Consider the following 23257-nt stretch of genomic DNA (forward strand, 5'->3'; position numbering starts at 1 on the left):
GCAGGCCAAGGGATTCTAACATTCTATCTGCCTCTTTCCAACCTTCCTCCCTTTTGTTGTAGACAAAGTGGCCTAATTGGTTCCTGACCTTGAGCTGTGCTTTCTTGCCTCTGCCTGAAAAGTGTAGCACATCAGCATTTCCAAATTGCCTGAAGTATTCCAGGGCAAATAGTCTCATGGGCACATATTTGGGCAATCTGTATGGGGGCAACTCACACCCATATATCCTTATAACTGTGTGGTTCTGGTAGAAGTACCAGTCCCCAATGCTGTATAATTTAGACAACTGAAGAATTCTCTGCATATCATCAGTCAGTCTTGGAGGAGGTGAGCTCATCAGCATAGACATGGCTGGGTGGATGAAAAGATCTATGAACTCACAGTAAGTATATGGAGATTCAGATCTATGGTGGAAGGCTGAGGACCAATAGACTACTGACCTGGGATTGCCATGGGCATCTACCTTTTTGATAGCAAAATGAAATTTCTCATGTTGATAGTACAAAATCAAATGGTAGATGTAGGAGGTGTATCTGAACACCCTTTCTCTTGACAAGTTCATCAATTGCTCATGTATTTTGTCTGATATGTAGGTGGCATAGTCATAGCAGATAGGAGACTTGCCAGGAGCAAACATAAGCATCATCACCAGCACAGTTTCATCAATATGTTCAATTGAATTATAGCCTAAAATGGGACTAATCATATCTGCAAGGTCTCTGCCCAGTTGGTTGAGATATACATGACAAATGGGAGGGTTCTTCACAGTGTCAGAGTCAATGTACAGCTGATTGAGTTTGGTGACCTGAGCATCTGTCAATCTAGCTCCTTGATTTATCAAATCTATCAGTGATAAAGGAACTAGTTTCTTCTCAGTCCTGAAGTGCAGCATCTCTTTGATAGCTTCAGGGGTGATATAGAAAACAACTGAGCCTGAAGGGTCAAGCACAACCCTCTGAGTAGGGTCATAGCATTCGGCACATAGGTGAATGAGGTCAGGGAACTGTTTGACCTGAGGGAGCTTAAAAATAGGGAGAAAGGAGTCCCATATGCCCAGTACATCTGTTCCACTCTCATGTTTAGCCTTTAACTCATTCAATAAGTGGATGTGAAACTTGCTGTGCATCAGCATTTCTTCTGAGATTTGATAGTCCAGGTCTGCTAGGGGTTGCCACTCCAATTCTCTCTGAGGGGCATTTAATGGAGCAATGTTTAATGCTACAGGAGCTACTGGTGGATCCATGATTTCCTTTTAAGATTCTATAGTTTATGGACTAGTGTTACTGTGCAGAGCAACACCAAAAGGTTTTCTTTGAACAGAAGGTGAATTACTCAGGAACAGAGGACAAAAGGTGAATTGCAGCAATTGAAATACTGCTTAAAACATGAATAAGGCAAATGTCTGGCCTTAATCTCTCTTTTACAGCAAATTTGGTATAGTTTGGGTTACCAGTTCGCGATTGCGCGAACAGAATGCAGTTTTTATAGAAACTCGGGAAAACGAGGCTTAGCTGGTGAATTTCGACGTTGTAGGTGCAAATGAGGACCAGGCACAGGGGATTTGCTGGTGAATTATATGTTTCTCAGTGTTTTAAGCTTTCTTATGGCAATTCACAGACGAAACAGGTGCAGGAAGGATTCACTGGGATAAATACCTGGTATACAGAGAACAATGGTCACGAATGCAGGTGGAAATGGCGCGCCAGCGGTCTTCAGGTTGAATTCAGCAGGTTGGCGAAGGCTCGGACGTGAAATTCATGCAGAGGATACAACAGCGTTTTTTGCAAAAAGTGCAAAAAACGCGACATTTCGGCCAAAATATGGTTTTTTCGGGACTTTGGCGCTTTTTTTGGATGACGTCAGCATGACGTCATCAGGTGGGGTCAAAGTCGGATGACGTCAGCATGACGTCATGGGGTGACGTGGCGGCATACAAGAGGTCCACGGGGATGATGAGGTGGCGGACAGGTGGGGTCAACTGGCGGACGGGGCGCTGACACGGCGGTGACGTAGGCAGGTGACGCAGGCAGGGCGGATCAACCAAAACCGGGAGTGGTTAGCGGTTTCATATCGCACCGCTTATGATACGGAGGCGGAAATGTCAGATGTACCTCCGATACGCTGTGGGGGTGACGCATGGCAGAGGCCTGACGTCACCCTCTGACAGATATCGGAAGGTATCTTTCGGACGTCGGGGCCGGTCCGATATGCACGAGGGCCGTCGGATCAAAAGGGCCCGATCCGACGGTCGACGGATTGCTGAGGTGGCCGAACGATACGGACGGGGGGCGGGATTAAAATAATATTTCTTTTGGAAATTGCGCCCGGCGGGAATCTTTGGAATATGGCGGATTTTCATGGTTTTTTCAATGTTTTTGACAATAATGCGCATAGCGCTAAGACTTTGGGTAAATGAAAAAAGTGGGTTTTTATATGTATTTTGCAAATGAAGCGGGTTAGGGGTGGAGATGGGTTTTTCATAAGGTTTCTTAGCAAATGAAGGGCTTAATGGGTCAAATGGCTTCAGAAGGGGAAAAAGGGGTAAGGTTTAGGTTTCTTAAACTGACCAGATGCCAATTTAATCCCTAACAGTGAACATATGGCTATAATGCCAAGGGGAGGGATATTTATACAATGCTTGGGGTTTATACACCATAGTGTTCTAATAGTAGGGAAAGGGTAACATAGGGGATTTAGATAATAGAAGTCAGGGGTTAATATGGATGGAAAAGGTGAATGAGGAGTGATATCACTAAGTTTATTTGAAAATCACTTAGTTTAGGGAGTAGATCAAAATGAAAAGAATTTTAGACAAGAAATGTGGCTTTTAAAAGAATAAGAACCACTATAAAACCTCAAATTATTCCATGAACCCAACTGATGAAGGGATGTTAGTAATGAAGGTGAAAAAAGGGGAAAAGGAAGTTAGTCATGCTTCTTTGCTTTGCTGCAACATGATGGAGAAGAAGACCTTCTCAATCCATTGATTTTCCTTTGTGAATAGGTTAGCACACATTCAATTGTAAGGAATGACACTTCTGCAACCCCATCTGCCTACCCATCTACTTGCCTAGCATTTTTTTGTTTCTTCTTGGAGGGTGCACTTAGACTTGCAGACCCTTATTTGCCTTTTCTTTTCTCTTGGCTTTTTCTTTTGATTTTCTATCTAGAACTACCCTTATTGCTTCCAAGGTCCCAGATTAAGCAGTTGGGAACCTTAATTCTCTACCTAAGCTACTGGTCTGCCAAGATTAAACAGTTTGGACAGACTTCTTTCTCTATTCTACAGCAGAAAATTGAAACATGGCATGATCCAGATTAGGCTGTTGGACCATCCATCAAAATTGAGGCCACATCAAGCTATATACACACATTGCCTTCTCTTGGAAATATGGGATCTTTGCATCATCAAAGCAGAGCATATTTGGAACTTTCTTTGCCAATCATGAAATATGAAACCTATTGGTATAGGTAGCTAACAAGGGTGTTAAGGAACACTCTCGCAAAATTAAAGCCATCAAGGAATGGAAAATCACCACAAACTTAAGGTGTCTTCAAGGATTTCTCGGGTTGACAAGGTATTAGTGCAAGTTGGTTAAGAATTATGGGAAGATAACAACACCTATAACAACATTATTTAAGAAAGATGCATTTTTTTGGACTTCGGAAGCAAGACCTTTGAACATCTCAAAGAGGCAATTTTTCGAGCTCTAGTATTAGCTACACTAAACTTCACGAAAACCTTTATTGTGGAATGTGATGCCTCAGACGAGATTGGTGTTGTTTTAATGCAAGAAGGAAGACCCTTTTCTTTTGAAATTCGTCCAATCAAGGGAAAGTATTTACAAAAACCTATTTATGAGAAGGAAATGTTGGATATCCTACATGAACTAAAGAAATGGTGCCCTCAGCTAATGGGAATACACTTCAAGGTAAAAAATATCATGTTAGTCTTAAATATTTATTGGACAAAGTTTATCTTTAGAAAAGCAACAAAAGAGGGTCACAAAGATGTTGGGTTATGACTTTGAAAAAATCATCTACAAAAAAGTGAAGCAAAATGTTGTTGCAAATGCACTCTCAAGAAGGGATGAGGACGTGAAAACATTACTCTGTGTCATTTCTATTATCCAACCTGATTGGATAACTAAAGAAAGGGAGGAATGGAAGAATGATGATGAGGTATGGACACTCATTCAAAAATTACAACAATATCCTAGTGCATCTTATTCATTTATTTCGAAAAATGATTCACTGTGGTACAAAGATCGCTTATATCTATGTAATAACTCCCAACTTAAACAAAAGGTTCTTTTGGAATTCCACAACTCTCCTATAGGAGGGCGCTCAGGATTTTTAAAAACTTACCGCAAGGTCAAGAAGGATTTTCTTTTGGATTGCCTTAAATTCAATATTCAATAGTTTGTGGTAGAATGTGTATTTTGCCAACAAAATAAAGTTGAGATAGTTAAGAGCCCCGGTCTTTTACAACCATTAGAAATTCCAAGTCAACGTTGGGAAGAGGTCTCAATGGATTTTATCATAGGTTTATCCAAAGGCCGAAGGAAAGAATGTCATCATGGTGGTAGTTGATAGAATTACCAAGTATGCACACTTTTATGCACTATTTCATCATTTCAAATCCATTACAGTAGTTATTGCATTTGTGGAAATAGTTCAAAAGTTGCATGGAAACCTAAAGATTATTGTAAGTGATAGAGATCCCATTTTCACAAGAAATTTTTGGATAGAATTATTTTCTTTTCTTGGTACTCAACTAGCTCATAGCTTATCTTATCATCGTCAATTGGATGGGAAAAATAAGATAGTGAACAAAAGTTTGGAAGGATATCTTCGTTGCTTTGTATCTGATAAACAAAAACAATGGATAAAGTGGTTACCCCTAGTAGAATGGTGGTATAACACTTCCTTCCACACCACAATAGAAATGACCCCATTTATGGTGCTTTATGGATATCATCCACCATCTATCACATCATCTTTAAGAGAAAATTCTAAGGTTCAAGTAGTGCAAGATCACATCGAGCATCAACAACAAGTTCTCCAACTCTTAACGGATAACTTGACTCTGGCACATAATCGAATGAAACAACAAGAAGATAAACATTGTAGTGAAAGAAGTTTTGATAAGGATGATTCGTTAATTTTATGACTACAACCATAAATTTTTTTTTCCTCAAGCAAGCTAAGAAGGATAATAAATTATCACCAAAGTACTATGTCCCTTACAAGGTGTTGCAAAATATTGGTACTATGGCATACAAATTGGAGCTACTTGCACCCTCGTGAGTACAGTCAATTTTCCATGTTTCATGATTAAATAAGGTTATAGGTGACAAGCTCCCAGTTTGAACTATATTGCCAGAAATTGGCAAGGAAGGAAATATCATATTAGATCTTGAAGAAATCACAAAAATAATAATTTCAAATCTACAAAACATATCAATTTCAAAGTATCTCATTCAGGGGAAGAACTTACCTACTGAAGGCTCCACATGGGAGGATGAGTATTTTATTTAGAAGCATCTAGAACTACTAAAGCATTGAGGAAAACAATTTTTTGAAGGAGAGGGGCGTGTTAGGTCCCTATATTACTAGTGTAGCCCCCATATTGTTATTTTTGTGCCCCATAGAAGTCCACTATTGTTATTGTTGTTCCCTTACATTATTATTATTATGTAGGACCTAGTTATATTGTGACCCCTTAGACTCCTATATTTACCAAGGAGGTCTTGTCATTTGAATCATCCAAGATTTTTTCATTTATGTGATGTAAAATGATGTTTCTCCCTTGAAGAGGCTTATTTTCAAGTCGTTGATCGATCTTTTGTTTTGTTTTTTTATTTGGTTACATAACAAGGACTAAAATGTTTTACTGTGGGATTCTCTCCTACGATTTTCTTTCTAACCTATACACTATTTACTTATTTATCAAAATATATAACTAATACAAATAATATATATATATATATATATATATATATATATATATATATATATATATATATATATATATAGGAATAGTTCCAACAAAACATTCACTATAACTTGAACACTATTCAATACGTGCAATAAACCCATATTGCTAAAATAATAGTTTTTTATGATAAATATATTTGTTTTTTTTCCTTGCTCAATTTGTTTCTATCTTGTAAAATTTCACAGTTAGTTCAACCAAATATTTTATACATTTTTTCCTTTACATTGAACCTATGTTCCTACTCCAATATATATTTTATGTACAACTTCTACTGCAAAACCGACAGTCAATCCATATGAAATATTCCTTCTATACAATTTCTTCTATTGACAGTCACATCTACACACAGAGTTTTTAACCTACACTTATCTAAGTCATTTATGAAAAAGGTTAAAGGCCTCTACGTTCCACCCGACTATTGTTATATACCTAGGGGGGATAATATGGGGTACAAAGGGAGGTACCCAAGGGAATAATGTAATAATGGGATGGGCCATAATAATAAATAAGGTGGTTAACCCGTATCATGTAAGGGACCACAAGTAGTTAGTAATAATGTAATGGGCCCATGGTATTAGATAGATGGTATTGAGGAAACCATGGTAATGACCCATGGTATTGTATGTATGAGGCCTATATAGAGGCTAGAGACTCCACATTGAGAGGTGTCAAGGAATATTGTATGAACAGGCATATGGCTTGTGGAGTGTTCTCCTTCCTTAAGGAGTGAATGTATGGTGTTGCCCTACCTTAAGGGTTTGATATTAATAAAGTGAAGCATTTCTATATTCAGATCTTGTTATTCTTATGTTTATTTCTATTTCTCATATATTTTTAGGTTAGATCTATAACAAGTGGTATCGGAGCACTTTCTTGGGCCAAAGTGGAAATTTTTTTTAAATTTTTTGTAGGATTTCTGGGGCGGCAAGTTTGCAGATCAGATATGTACGTTTTGGGGCAAAATCTGCAAAATCTAATTGTAGATCTGGATTCTTTGTAAAAAAATACCCGATTTCAAAAAAAAAATTAGCCGAATCGGAGTCCGGATGAAGGAGATATCGCTGATCTAAAAATTAGTGGTGTTGCAGACATTTTTTCAGGGCAGCGAGTTTGCGGCACAAATCTGTATGTTTTGGGGCAAAATCTACAAAATATAATTGCAGATCTAGATTCTTTGTGAAAAATACCCGATTTCAAAAAAAAATCAGTCGAATCGGAGTCTGGATGAGGGAGATATCGCTGATTTAAAATCAGCTCTTTTTTTTCAGAATTTTTGGTGACGACAGGAGAGTTGCAGCGCAGATCTGAAATTCTAGTGCCTGGATAAGGATTTCTATCACATGGGCAGATGTAGAATGGTTGTTCCATTTCCGAAAACAGGTCATAATAGAGATTCTGAGCAATATTGACTAAACTGTGACAATTTCAAATTTTCGCCAAAATTTTGTTGTGATGGCGGGCCTAGATCAGAGTTTGAGGGACGTGTATAAATTTGATGGCTCTCATCCGACTAGATGGCTAGCACAAATGGAGAAATATTTCAGATTGAATTACATCATGGATGATGTGACTCAGCTGAGTGTGGGAAAAATGTACTTGGACCATGAAAGATGGCAATGGTGGCAGTGTCATAAAAAATTCCATCCAAGGACAACTACTTGGCAGATGTTCGCAAAAGCTATTTGTGACCACTTTGACCGTAAATCTAATTTTGTGGGTCCTCTTACTAAGCTCACACAGATAGACACACAACCTAGCAAAGATTTTATTTTTACAAGAAAGAAGGAAACCAAGAAACCTAAAGGGTTATTTTTTGCTGGTATCTCCTTATTGTAGGTTCATGGATTGATTCAGAAGGAGAAGATCATTGTTTCTATAAATCCTAGTTGCAAGCATAATTTTATCAATGTTAATTTGGCAAAAAATTTGCAAGTTCTAGCAAAACACATTGAAAACACACAGGTGGATGATGAGGATGTTCAAGTGTATAAGGATTTGAAGATTTCTATGGATAAGTATGTGTTGCATGGTGATTTTTATACTTCAGAGATGGATAATATGGATGTTGTTTTGGGATATCCTTGGATGGAATCTGTGGGTACTATCAATATTAATGTGCAGAAGAAATTCCTGAAGCTCTAGTATAAAAAGAAGAAAATTACATTACAGGATATTTCCATCAATAAACAGGTAGAGTACATGGAGGCTGAAGCAGAAGATGTTCCAGGGACTGACATATCAGATGATGAGCCAGTGATGATCGACAATCAAACACAAACAGAGGCTGAAGCAGAAAAGGTTACAGGTGCTGATACATCAGATGAGGGCTTAGTGGTTGAAGTAATATTGGAAGATAAGACACCACAGTAAGCACCACAACATGCACCAGATAACAGTCAGGCTCTAGTAAAGGGTGAATTAAAGAAAAAGACACCGTGGGTTAAAACTTCAGCATATCATCACTTACGTCACCCAGAAAGAAAACAACCAACAAGATGGCAACCAATTAGCCACAAGGACAACAACCCCCATATGATGAATAGCAAGGAGAGAAGATCCACCTACTACACATCAACACAAAAGAGTTGCCACGGTCAACTTCCATCTCACACGAGTGAGGCACCAGCGAGATCGAGGGTTCACCTTTCTCTTGGATGGCTAGATGCACATGCATGGTACCAGTGGACTACTTTTTTGAGTAGATCTTATTATTTGTGTTCTTCCCATGTTTTGGAGACGAAACATGCTAAGGGGGGTGAAATGTTATATAACTAGGGGGGCTAATATGGGGTACAAAGAGAGGTACCCAAGGGAATAATGTAATAATGGGATGGGCCATAGTAATAAATAAGGTGGTTAACCCGTATCATGTAAGGGACCACAAGTAGTTAGTAATAATGTAATGGGCCCATGGTATTAGATAGATGGTATTGAGGAAACCATGGTAATGACCCATGGTATTGTATGTATGAGGCCTATATAGAGGCTAGAGACTCCACATTGAGAGGTGTCAAGGAATATTGTATGAACAGGCATATGGCTTGGGGAGTGTTCTCCTTCCTTAAGGAGTGAATGTATGGTGTTGCCCTGCCTTAAGGGTTTGATATTAATAAAGTGAAGCTTTTCTATATTCAGATCTTGTTATTCTTATGTTTATTTCTATTTCTCATATATTTTCAGGTCAGATCTATAACACTTGTTATAGATCCGACCTAAAAATATATGAGAAATAGAAATAAACATAAGAATAACAAGATCTGAATATAGAAATGCTTCACTTTATTAATATCAAACCCTTAAGGCAGGGCAACACCATACATTCACTCCTTAAGGAAGGAGAACACTCCCCAAGCCATATGCCTGTTCATACAAAATTCCTTGACACCTCTCAATGTGGAGTCTCTAGCCTTTATATAGGCCTCATACATACAATACCATGGGTCATTACCATGGTTTCCTCAATACCATCTATCTAATACCATGGGCCCATTACATTATTACTAACTACTTGTGGTCCCTTACATGATACGGGCTAACCACCTTATTTATTACTATGGCCCATCCCATTATTACATTATTCCCTTGGGTACCTCCCTTTGTACCCCATATTATCCCCCCTAGGTATATAACAACTGTTGGGTTGTGTTATATTCTTTCCACGTAGTTAACAGGGGGTTTGAAGGGCACTCGTAACCCCACTTTATGGGGTCCGGGGCAGTGCCCCGAAAAATTTTGGTTTTGGACCCTATGTTAGGTTGGGCGAACCCACCTATGGTTTTGTGCATGATTTTCGCACATGTTTTTTGGACGCGATGGTTTTCAGTCCATGGTATTGGATGCTTTGGCATGTATAAATATGTATTGTAATATTGAAAGGAACATAATGAAAAATCAAGTTGGTAGTCCCGGTTTTGGGATCCAGGGGAAAATCTCTGTGTATATGTGTTTTATGTGTTATGATCTCACATTGTTTATTTTTTGTGTTTTATAATTCGTATGCAGGTAATTTTTGTATGGGGTTAAAACCTACATTTGGTATCAGAGTTGTTTTGGCTTCAAGGGGACGCCTTTGTTGCTGAGGGGTTTCGCTCGGGCCTATGGTAGACCCTGTTCAATGGGAGATCTGTGAGATCGATTCTAGTGGTGAAAGAAGATGGCGAGCAGTGGAAAGATAGAGATCGAGAAATTTAATGGTCAGAGTTTTGAGTTGTGGAAACTCAAGATGGAGGATCTGTTGGTGGATAAAGACTAGTGGATCGCGGTAGATCCGGATACTAAACCAACGGGAGTGTTCAATGAAGAATGGAAGAAGTTGGATCAGAAGGCAAAGAGCACAATACGATTGTGTGTCTCAGATTCAGTATTGCTAAATGTATCAGCGGAAGCTACGGTGAAAGCTTTGTGGGACAAGTTAGGGACTTTGTACCAATCTAAGTCTCTGGTGAATAAATTGTTCCTGAGGAAAAGCTGTATAACCTGAGGATGAAAGATGGAGACTCGGTGACAGAGCATCTGAATGCATTTAATACTGTGGTAAGTCAGTTAGCATCTGTTGATATTAAAATTTTAGATGAAGATAAGTGCATCAGTTTGTTGTGTTCTCTACCGGATTCGTCGGATAGTCTGGTTATTGCAATAGGTAGCAATGCAACTGCCTTGCATTTTGATGAAATAGTCTCATCCTTTGCTAACGGAGGAGATGAGATAGAAAAATATAGAGAGCCAAAATGGTGATGCCTTGTCTGTACAAGGGTAGATCCAAAACAGAAACAAAAATAAGTCATCGAGTGGAAGATCTAAATCTAAAGGGAGATCTAAATCTCCAGGAAAACCTGTAAAGGTGGTGTGCTGGAAATGTGGAAAGGAAGGGCACTACAAAAGGGACTGTAAATCTAAAGCTCCTGACAAAGGAAAGGGATCTGATGAGGCTCCTTCTGCAGAGGAAAAAACCACCTCAAATGAAGGTGGGGATGTGTACTTGGCTTCTTCAAGTACACATGTAGATCATGAGGCATGGTTGATTGACTCAGGTGCATCCTTTCACTTCACTCCCCATAGAGAGTGGTTTTGCGAGTATGAGAAATATGATGGTGATGATGTCTTCTTGGGGGATGACAGGAAGGCTAGAATCATTGGTCACAGAAAAGTAAAGTTGAAGTTGCAAGGTGGAAGGGTTAGAATGCTTCCAGGTGTTCTACATATTCCTGCATTAGCCAAAAATCTGATTTCTGTTAGCAAGCTGGATGACGCAGGTGTAAAAATAGTGTTCGAGAAGGATACCTGCAAGATGGTTCGGGGAGCACTGGTATTGATGCAGGGAGTTCAGTTTGGAACTCTGTACAATCTGCAAGGTAGCATTGTTATTGATGGGTGCAATAGTTCTGTGGTTCCTGAAAGTGGAGCAGAAAATCTAGTGGTCTTTGGAGAGAAGACCATGTTGTGGCATCAAAGGCTTGGACATATTGGAGAAAAGGGCCTTCGGATACTTCATGGTAAAGGTATGGTAGAAGGTATGAGTAATAGCTCTCTGGATTTTGATTTCTGTGAAAATTGTGTATATGGGAAGCAGAATTGGGTGAGTTTCCCCTCTGGTAGTAAGAGGGCGAAACAGATATTAGAACTTGTGCACAGTGATGTGTTTGGACCTGTGAAGGTTCCATCACTGGGTAAGTCTGTGTACTATGTATCATTTATAGATGACTTCTCAAGGAATACATGGATATATTTCCTTAAGAAGAAATCTAAAGTCTTTGACATGTTTAAAGAATTTAAGGCTCTGGTGGAAAACCAGACAGAGAAGAAGATAAAGGTGCTGAGGACAGATAACAGTGGAGAGTTTTGCAGTAAGGAATTTGAAGAATTCTGTAAGAAGTGTGGTATAGCACGATAGAAGACTACTCCATATACACCTCAACAAAATGGAGTTGCAGAAAGAATGAATAAGACATTGATGGAAAGGGCAAGAAGCATGCTCAGTGGTGCCGGGTTAGGACAGGAATTCTAGGCAGAGGCGGTGGATAGTGCATGTTACCTGGTCATAACAAGCCCAAAGCTCCCTTTAAATTCAACTCTACATGGTTAAAGGATGCATGCTACATGAAAGCAGTCAGTGATTATTGGAAGGCCCACCCGGTGGGCTCAGAAGGACTCATCGCAGAAGGATTTTCCTGTAATATGTGTGAGCTGAAGAAGATCTCTATAGAATGGGCAAGGAGGAAGAATGGTCAACTTCCATCTCACACGAGTGAGGCACTAGCGAGATCGAGGGTTCACCTTTCTCTTGGATGGCTAGATGCACATGCATGGTACCAGTAGACTACTTTTTTGAGTAGATCTTATTATTTGTGTTCTTCCCATGTTTTGGGGATGAAACATGCTAAGGGGGGTGAAATGTTATATACCTAGGGGGGATAATATGTGGTACAAAGGGAGGTACCCAAGGGAATAATGTAATAATGGGATGGGCCATAGTAATAAATAAGGTGGTTAACTCGTATCATGTAAGGGACCACAAGTAGTTAGTAATAATGTAATGGGCCCATGGTATTAGATAGATGGTATTGAGGAAACCATGGTAATGACCCATGGTATTGTATGTATGAGGCCTATATAGAGGCTAGAGACTCCACATTGAGAGGTGTCAAGGAATATTGTATGAACAGGCATATGGCTTGGGGAGTGTTCTCCTTCCTTAAGGAGTGAATGTATGGTGTTGCCCTGCCTTAAGGGTTTGATATTAATAAAGTGAAGCATTTCTATATTCAGATCTTGTTATTCTTATGTTTATTTCTATTTCTCATATATTTTCAGGTCAGATCTATAACAAGTGTTATAGATCTGACCTGAAAATATATGAGAAATAGAAATAAACATAAGAATAACAAGATCTGAATATAGAAATGCTTCACTTTATTAATATCAAACCCTTAAGGCAGGGCAACACCATACATTCACTCCTTAAGGAAGGAGAACACTCCCCAAGCCATATGCCTGTTCATACAAAATTCCTTGACACCTCTCAATGTGGAGTCTCTAGCCTCTATATAGGCCTCATACATACAATACCATGGGTCATTACCATGGTTTCCTCAATACCATCTATCTAATACCATGGGCCCATTACATTATTACTAACTACTTGTGGTCCCTTACATGATACGGGCTAACCACCTTATTTATTACTATGGCCCATCCCATTATTACATTATTCCCTTGGGTACCTCCCTTTGTACCCCATATTATCCCCCCTAGGTATATAACAACTGTTGGGTTGTGTTATATTCTTTCCACGTAGTTAACAGGGGGTTTGAAGGGCACTCGTAACCCCACTTTATGGGGTCCGGGGCAGCGCCCCGAAAAATTTTGGTTTTGGACCCTATGTTAGGTTGGGCGAACCCACCTATGGTTTTGTGCATGATTTTCGCACATGTTTTTTGGACGCGATGGTTTTCAGTCCATGGTATTGGATGCTTCGGCATGTATAAATATGTATTGTAATATTGAAAGGAACATAATGAAAAATAAAGTTGGTAGTCCCGGTTTTGGGATCCAGGGGAAAATCTCTGTGTATATGTGTTATGATCTCGCATTGTTTATTTTCTGTGTTTTATAATTCGTATACAGGTAATTTCTGTACGGGGTTAAAACCTACATTTGGTATCAGAGTTGTTTTGGCTTCAAGGGGATGCCTTTGTTGCTGAGGGGTTTCGCTCGGGCCTATGGTAGACCCTGTTCAATGGGAGATCTGTGAGATAGATTCTAGTGGTGAAAGAAGATGGCGAGCAGTGGAAAGATAGAGATCGAGAAATTTAATGGTCAGAGTTTTGAGTTGTGGAAAATCAAGATGGAGGATCTGTTGGTGGATAAAGACTAGTGGATCGCGGTAGATCCGGGTACTAAACCAACGGGAGTGTTCAATGAAGAATGGAAGAAGTTGGATCAGAAGGCAAAGAGCACAATACGATTGTGTGTCTCAGATTCAGTATTGCTAAATGTATCAGCGGAAGCTACGGTGAAAGCTTTGTGGGACAAGTTAGGGACTTTGTACCAATCTAAGTCTCTGGTGAATAAATTGTTCCTGAGGAAAAAGCTGTATAACCTGAGGATGAAAGATGGAGACTCGGTGACAGAGCATCTGAATGCATTTAATACTGTGGTAAGTCAATTAGCATCTGTTGATATTAAAATTTTAGATGAAGATAAGTGCATCAGTTTGTTGTGTTCTCTACCGGATTCGTCAGATAGTCTGGTTATTGCAATAGGTAGCAATGCAACTGCCTTGCATTTTGATGAAATAGTCTCATCCTTGCTAACGGAGGAGATGAGACGGAAAAATATAGAGAGCCAAAATGGTGATGCCTTGTCTGTACAAGGGTAGATCCAGAACAAAAACAAAAATAAGTCATCGAGTGGAAGATCTAAATCTAAAGGGAGATCTAAATCTCCAGGAATACCTGTAAAGGTGGTGTGCTGGAAATGTGGAAAGGAAGGGCACTACAAAAGGGACTGTAAATCTAAAGCTCCTGACAAAGGAAAGGGATCTGATGAGGCTCCTTCTGCAGAGGCAAAAACCACCTCAAATGAAGGTGGGGATGTGTACTTGGCTTCTTCAAGTACACATGTAGATCATGAGGCATGGTTGATTGACTCAGGTGCATCCTTTCACTTCACTCCCCATAGAGAGTGGTTTTGCGAGTATGAGAAATATGATGGTGATGATGTCTTCTTGGGGGATGACAGGAAGGCTAGAATCATTGGTCACGGAAAAGTAAAGTTGAAGTTGCAAGGTGGAAGGGTTAGAATGCTTCCAGGTGTTCTACATATTCCTGCATTAGCCAGAAATCTGATTTCTGTTAGCAAGCTGGATGATGCAGGTGTAAAAATAGTGTTCGAGAAGGATACCTGCAAGATGGTTCGGGGAGCACTGGTATTGATGCGGGGAGTTCGGATTGGAACTCTGTACAAGCTGCAAGGTAGCATTGTTATTGATGGGTGCAATAGTTCTGTGGTTCCTGAAAGTGGAGCAGAAAATCTAGTGGTCTTTGGAGAGAAGACCATGTTGTGGCATCAAAGGCTTGGACATATTGGAGAAAAGGGCCTTCGAATACTTCATGGTAAAGGTATGGTAGAAGGTATGAGTAATAGCTCTCTGGATTTTGATTTCTGTGAAAATTTTGTATATGGGAAGCAGAATTGGGTGAGTTTCCCCTCTGGTAGTAAGAGGGCGAAACAGATATTAGAACTTGTGCACAGTGATGTGTTTGGACCTGTGAAGGTTCCATCACTGAGTAAGTCTGTGTACTATGTATCATTTATAGATGACTTCTCAAGGAATACATGGATATATTTCCTTAAGAAGAAATCTAAAGTCTTTGACAGGTTTAAAGAATTTAAGGCTCTGGTGGAAAACCAGACAGAGAAGAAGATAAAGGTGCTGAGGACAGATAACAGTGGAGAGTTTTGCAGTAAGGAATTTGAAGAATTCTGTAAGAAGTGTGGTATAGCACGATAGAAGACTACTCCATATACACCTCAAGAAAATGGAGTTGCAGAAAGAATGAATAAGACATTGATGGAAAGGGCAAGAAGCATGCTCAGTGGTGCCGGGTTAGGACAGGAATTCTGGGCAGAGGCGGTGGATAGTGCATGTTACCTGGTCATAACAAGCCCAAAGCTCCCTTTAAATTCAACTCTACATGGTTAAAGGATGCATGCTACATGAAAGCAGTCAGTGATTATTGGAAGGCCCACCCGGTGGGCTCAGAAGGACTCATCGCAGAAGGATTTGCCCGTAATATGTGTGAGCTGAAGAAGATCTCTATAGAATGGGCAAGGAGGAAAAAGGAGCAGGACGAGCAATTACTCAAATCAGCTGAGGAAGGAATCGCTAAAATGGAGGAGGATTCGGAGGGGATTCTTACCTCACAGGAACAAAAGGATAAGCTGGCTGATTTACTCCACAAAAGGGCTCAAATTTTGAAAGAAAGGGAAGAGTGCTGGAGACTCCGCAGTCGAGCTATTTGGCTCAAAGAGGGAGATGACAACACTAAGTTTTTTCACAGACACGCAAATGGGAGAAAGGCAATTAACACCATCTAGGAGCTCAAGAAGGAGGATGGCACTACAGTTAACACCTTCCGAGGGCTCGCATCTTTAGCTACCGCACACTTCAAGAAGATATACAAGGAGCCCCCTCATGCCACAATGGCAGAGATCTTGCGCATTGCACAGACTTTTCCCAGATTTGTGGACGAGGAAGCAGGGTTGGATCTGAAAAAGGAAGTTAGCATGGGAGAACTGGAAGCAACCCTTAAATGGTTGAAAAAAGTTAAGAGCCCTGGACCGGACGGTTGTAGTGTTGAGTTTTACTCTGCTTTCTTCGAAATTCTGGGAGCTGACCTTCTGAAATTGGTTGAAGAATGCATACAAAGAGGCAGAATGTGGGATAGTTTCAACTCTACTTTTATTGCCCTCATTCCCAAAGTGGATAAACCTAATTCTTTTGATGACTTCCACCCCATCTCCCTATGCAACTGCATCTATAAGATCATTGCTAAAATCATAGCAAATCACCTCAAGCCTATTCTCTCAGCCCACATCTCCTCGGAGCAGTTTGCCTTCCTCCAGAATCGACAAATTCATGAAGCTGTCGGCACTGCACAGGAACTCCTCCATTCTGTACAGACCCGGAAACTAAAAGGCATGATCCTGAAGATTGACCTCTCCAAAGCTTTTGACAGGGTCAACTAGCTTTACCTTCGTATGCTGCTGACCCACCTAGGATTCCCCTATTCCTTCATCAAATGGATCTTTTGTTGCATATCGAATGTATCCTTCAGTGTGCTGATAAACGGCTCTGCCTCCCCTTTTTTCCATGCGGAAAGAGGACTAAGGCAAGGATGCCCTCTTTCACCTCTGCTCTTTCTGCTCATCATGGAAGGCCTTAGCCGAATCATTGGAGAAGAATGCAGAATGGGGCATATCAGGGGTATCAAAATCACAGATGATTGTACCCTCTCCCACTTGTTGTTTGTAGATGATGTACTGATCCTCCTTAATGGGGGCATTGGGGACACAACTGCTTTTCACCGAGCCCTTGGTACCTTCCTTAAGGCCACTGGCATGGTTATAAATGAAGCGAAATCCACTATAACTGCCACTGGCTACTCCCATCATGAGGTTCAGTTTGCTCTCAGAAGATTTGCTTTTGTCGTAGTCCAACTGGAAGATGGACTCAAATACCTGGGTTATAGGCTCAAACCCATTGGATACAAGATAGCAGATTGGACATGGCTAATATCGAAGGTGGAGAAGAGGCTCAATATCTGGTACCATAAATATCTATCCAAGGCAGGGCGGCTGGTACTCATCAAGGCAGTCTTAGAAGCCACCCCAGTTTATTGGATGACTCTAGCATGGATTCCCAGAGGTATATTGTCGCGCCTACAAAACCTTTGTTGTAGGTTCTTGTGGAAAGGGAACCAACCAGGGAGAATATTTGCATGGACGAGCTGGGATTCTTTGGCCTTACCAAAGAGCTGGGGAGGATGGGGCATCAAGAGGCTGGACTCCTTCTCATAAGCACTGGCTGCCAAGTTAGGGTGGCAATTGCTAAACACAAATAGCCTTTGGACGAAGGTAGCAGTATCTAAATATATCCATCCAGTAAGTGTCGTCAATTGGATCAGACAAGACATCAGGTAGAATAACATATCTATTATCTGGAAGGCTGTCAACAACACGAAGGAGCTTATTTGCAGTGGATTGACATGGAGCATTAGATCCAGGTCTAAGATTCAGATAAGTACCGACCATTGGGTGTGCTGTGGAAATGCTCACACTCTCCCGGATGGCCTGCGAGGACACCTTCAGGCCATTGGTATTATGCATATTAATTAGATTGCAGATGGGGCTCACTTCACCATCTTACAACAAGCATGGAAATCTGCTATCGAACTGAATATTCTTGGACGCAGGCAACAGGAATGGAACAACTCTACAAATGCATTGATGGAGGCCCACATCAAAATTACAGATGGGGAGGATGAGCTAATCTGGGCGCATTCAAAACATGGAACATTCTCCCCTAAGGTAGGCTACCAGGTACTGATGGAAAGACACAAGCCACCCGATCTGGCCCAGTGGTGGAAACAACTATGGAAGTTGAAAGCGCCCCCCCCAAAACAAAATTGCTCATGTGGTCAATCCTTCGCAACAAAGTCTCGACCGGGCCTAACTTGATGAGAAGATCCTTCACTGGGCCGTTCTGGTGCCATCTCTGTAAAAGTGATAATGAGGATACTGAACACCTCTTCCTACATTGCCCGCTCACTCAAGAGCTTTGGAATGGCTTCCTACATTCGATCTCATCTGGTTTGAAATGGTAGGGTCCTTATCTTTCGGATGCTTGGAACGCGTGGTGCACTTGCACCTCAACCAAACTTAAAAAATGTTCCACTTCTTATTAGCTGGGCCATCTGGATTGCTAGAAATCAAGCCATATTTCTACAAAGACCTCCCCACTGGCCTTCCATCACTTCAAGGCTATTAGCTGATTACAATTCCATCCCCGATGAGGAGGACCACCTGAACCAAAGGATTATTACCCCTGAAATCATTGATCAATCCCACCCTTGGGCTTATTTTGACGGTTCAGCGCAGGAGATGGGCTGTGGGGGTGGGGCAATACTTCATCTATCTGATTCCCATGTTTTCAAAATACAAATGGGTCTGGGAAGGGGAACAAACAATTTTGCTGAACTCGTTTCGGCAAAAAACATCATTTTATTTGCATTATCCAAAAACTGTCATCAATTACAACTATTTGGAGATTCTCAAATTATTTGTAACTGGTTGAACAAAACAGCACACTGCAATTCATACACACTACAACATATCTTGGATGAAGCACACAGACTCATATCACAATTTGATATCTTCTCTTGCCGTCACATTTACAGGGAACGTAACTCAGCCTCCGACAGCTTATCCAAGGAGGCGGCGCTTAGGGACGACACTAACTGGTTAATCATGGAGGAAAGAGATGGTAACAGCTATCAGTATTACCACAGGCCGTTCATAGAGCTTGAAATATGAAAGCTCAACAGAAATTGAAAATTTTGTATTTTTGTTTTTTGGACAGTAGCCGACAGTCATATGTAAATATCCACTGCTTATATTTTCATTAGTATAGATAGTTACAGAGCTCTCTGCGAAGAGCAGCACTTATATTTATAGACTCTCTATGTTTTTTCCAAAAGCCTTAAATGGCGAACACAGTTTTGACTGGGCATGAAGGACAGGCTATGCCTGAAATATTGTATATGCAACGCATCTGCAAAATGCAGTTTCTTTATAAATAAAGGAAGTGCGACTTTTTCCATGGAAAAAGAAAACTCAATTAATTTTCTACATTTATAACATTATTAATGAATCAAAAAATATTTTTTTCCTTCTTTATGTGTTATTTAAATATAGAAATATTCAAAACAAAAACATAAATAATTAATCATATATAAATATTAATGAAAAAATAAATTACAATTATTAATCATGAATTATAATACATAGAATTTTATAAATATCTATACTTTTTTTTGGGAGGAAAAAAGTAAAATACCGTTAGCCATATCTCCTCATCAATACTTTTTCTGTTCTCTTAATTGGCATTGTTACCACTACTAGCTAACTATTTTTATTTTTTTTAATTATATAAAGAATAACCTTCTTTGTGTCATTTTTTCTATTCTTTTGTATATACTAATTTTATTTACTTATTTAATCTAAATCAAATTAAAAATATACTTTTATAAAAAATAAAAATTTTAAAAGATAAATCTTCTGATTAAAATAAGTATAATATATAATTAGATATACAAAATAATTAATTTGTATTAATATTTTTAATTATTTATTAATTTTTTCTCAAATTTAAATAATAATATTATAATGATATATCATACTTTAAAATTTATAGAATTATTAAAATTAAATTGTATTAAAAATAGTGATAATTAATTAATTTTCTAAATTTATAACATTATTAATAAATTAAAAATATGTATTTTTTCTTTCTCTTCGCATATGATATATAAATATGAAAATGTTGAAGACAAAAACATAAATAATAAATTGATGAAAAAATAGATTATATTTATTGATCATTCATCATAATACATAGAATTTTAGAAATATCTATACACTTCTTGGAGGAAAAGGTAAAACTCTCCGTTCCAAAATTCACCATTTCTGAAAATATCTATTCCTATTACTTGCCGATACTTTTCTAAAAGTATTTCTGTGCTGGTAGTAGACATGGTTACCACTTCTACATTTGTATTTGTATTTTTTCTTTTGATTGTTTCAAGATTTTCTGAGAATTTTGAACAACCATACAATCTTATACTATGAAGGCTTTTAAGATTCCAATAACTTTTTGGCAGCATCATTAATGCTTCACAAAGCATCAACGTAAAATTTTCAAGTTTAGGCATTGCCCCTTCTTGTATGATTGGCAACTCTTCTACTTCATTTAACTTCACCATTGAAAATGTCTTCAACATAGGAAATGCCCCCGTATCCTTTTTAACTTCGGACATTCTACAATATCTAATTTCCTTAACCCTCTTAGATTTTCTAAATGTGGAAGTTCTTCCAACATATGACAGTGCCATAATTTAAGATGATTCAAATTTTGAAGTTGATAAAATTTATTTTCCATTTTAACTATGTGAGAACTCTCTAATGAAAACTTCTTCAACCTTGACATATTAGTAATATCTTCAGGTAAAAAGGCTGTGACGCTGATCGTCAATTCCAATGTTTCCATGTGAAGCATCCTCCCTAAAATGCGCTCACAAATAGTTTCTCCATTGTTCTGTAAATATAAATATTTCAGTTGTGTTAAATTCCCCAGGTCGTTAATGGAAGCCGCTTTTTGACCTCTTTTAAACACTCGACGACTCCACGCACTGCTAGAAACATAGAGGTATTGCAAAGAAGTGAGCTGTGATATGCCATGCGGCACACATTGCAAATCGCCACAATCTGCAAGGTTTAAAAACTTTAGTGCTCTCAACTTATGAATGCCCCAAGGTAATTCTGTAATTCCAGACCCACCAAGATCAAGGATTTGGAGATTTACAAGATTGGAGACAGATGCTGGTAACCTTTTGATTCGTGCGTACTGTAATCTTAGGCATGTAAGTTGTTTCAAACAGCCAATACTTTCAGGCAATGATTGGATGGACGTGCGACTCAAATCCAGAACCTTAAGAGAGATCATGCTCTCAATCACCCTTCTTGGAATTTCTTCCAAATCTCTGTTCCCATCCAATGTTAATGTGCAGATTTCTGGAGCTCTGAAAGACTCTGGAAGAAAAGCCAACTGCTTGCCAGTCAACAAAATTCTAGCGCGTGCTAAACATTCATTTGCATCCAATGTTGTGAGACCCTTACCTGCGCCACAGTAGAAGCTCTCTTCATGCTCAGCAATTTGTACTCCCCAACTACGCACAACGTCGTGCATCCTGAAAAATTGCACGGATCCATCAATGTCTCTCACTGTCGGTTCAATCAAACAACGGTCTGCTAAATTGTTGAGGTAGATTCTTCCGATGTGGAATTGGTCGTGGCCAGCCTGATCTTGGAGCAACCCTTCTCCCAACCACAAGATATTGATGAGCTCTACCCAAATAATTTGGTCTTCCGGGAAGGCAGCAGCTAAGTACAGAAAGCACAATTGGAGATTAATGTTGCAGTTGCCCAGTGCGTCGTAACTCAACCTGAGGCAATCATAGACTTCGCTGTTGGCGTTCGACAACCTGTGGACTGCCAAATCCCATTCTTGTGCATCAATAATTCCTGCCATTGCCCTCCCTACTGCTTTGATTGCCAAGGGAAGCCCTCCACACTTTGTACACACAACCCTCGCCTTTCCTTCGTCGATGTATGCTGGCAGATTTCCATTGTTATGTGGAAATGCATGATAAACAAACAGCCTCCAACTATCATCCTCGACCAAATCGCGTAATGTAATCAATGTGGGCTTATCTGCATTAACTCCCATCTCCAGCAGCGTTTTCTGGTTCCTTGAACTCACAACAATTTTGGAGGTGGAATGGTCGGCTAGCCGGAGTAGACCCAATTCCTCTAGCAATCTGCCACCCTCCTCCCATACATCATCCAAGAACAACGCAAACCTTTTGCGCTGCATACTCTCATGCAACCATATTTTTATAGCTTCTTCATTCATATTTTGATCTGGATTTATGTTTGCTTGCATGCCTATTTGGGAAGAGAGTTGATTCCTAAGATTTGGGAAAGATGGAGACTGCGAAACAGTCAGCCAAAGCAACAATCCATTGGAAAATAAATCCCTCACCTTTCTGCTATTGAAGACGGACTTCAGGAGGAGGGTTTTACCAGACCCGCCCTTGCCAAGCACGCCAATGGACGAAAAGGAAGACTCACCCTCTGCCTCCATCACTGACTTCTCTAGTGCTGCAAAGGCATTGTGTTGCCCCACGATAAGGGGTTCGTTGATGAAGAAACCTCTTGAAGCATCAGGTTGGGTGGGCGTTGCAGAAGTAGAGGCTGAAACTGGAGAGGCGCACAACTCTTCGATTCTTGCAAGTCTCTCTCGGAGCTCCTCATTTTGGAGCATGCTAATCAAAGGAACTGATTGGAGATGCTCTCTGATATCTGAAATCAAACGAGTAATCCTTCGACTCGTTTTATAACGAGAAATCACGTCATACTTAGCGATTGTACTGCATTGTTGCGCCATTGCTGATGCTGGTCGGAGAAGCGCTTCCAACTCCTTAAGCCATATATTAACAGCCGAGGGTGTCAGCTTATTGTTGCTTTGAGGAATTGAGATTTTCTTGCTATTTAATTGCAAGCGATAGTGCTGGATCTCCTTCACCTTTGACTCAATTTCCATTATCAGGCGCTTCAGATTGGCCAATCCTTTCTTGCAACGGAGAGCAATGTTAACGTGATGGATGATTTGGTGGATAGCCATGTCTATGCCCACACCAATAAATCCAGATACGAAACCGGGATCACCCATGATAAAAAAAATATGTTCAACTCCCTTGATAGCACAAAATAACAAGGCCCCAGAACGGTGAATATCAAATTGAGAAATCTCAAAATGAAAAATTCTCTCCAGCTAATGAAATCCTCAACCAATGTTAACACTACAAGAGCAGAGCATTGTGGAAGGGAACCAGAAATTATGTAACTAAAAACCAA

General features: G+C 39.8%; 2 protein-coding genes across 2 annotated transcripts; one reads left to right on the plus strand and one right to left on the minus strand.

The window, feature by feature from the left end:
- Positions 1-16972: 16972 nt before the first annotated feature.
- On the plus strand, positions 16973-17581 carry LOC149264760 (uncharacterized). Its single transcript, XM_089400718.1, has one exon. The coding sequence runs from the start codon at positions 16973-16975 to the stop codon at positions 17579-17581; it is 609 nt and encodes a 202-aa protein (XP_089256844.1).
- A 2974-nt stretch (positions 17582-20555) lies between these two features.
- On the minus strand, positions 20556-23072 carry LOC149264761 (disease resistance protein UNI-like). The gene has a single exon (XM_089400722.1). It carries the CDS (start codon positions 23070-23072, stop codon positions 20556-20558), a length of 2517 nt encoding a protein of 838 aa, XP_089256848.1.
- Between the last annotated feature and the right edge of the window lie 185 nt (positions 23073-23257).

Source organism: Pinus tabuliformis, chromosome 6 (genome assembly GCF_031772625.1).
Source record: "Pinus tabuliformis cultivar Carrire ecotype Pingquan chromosome 6, CPIR1, whole genome shotgun sequence".
Taxonomy (NCBI): domain Eukaryota; kingdom Viridiplantae; phylum Streptophyta; class Pinopsida; order Pinales; family Pinaceae; genus Pinus; species Pinus tabuliformis.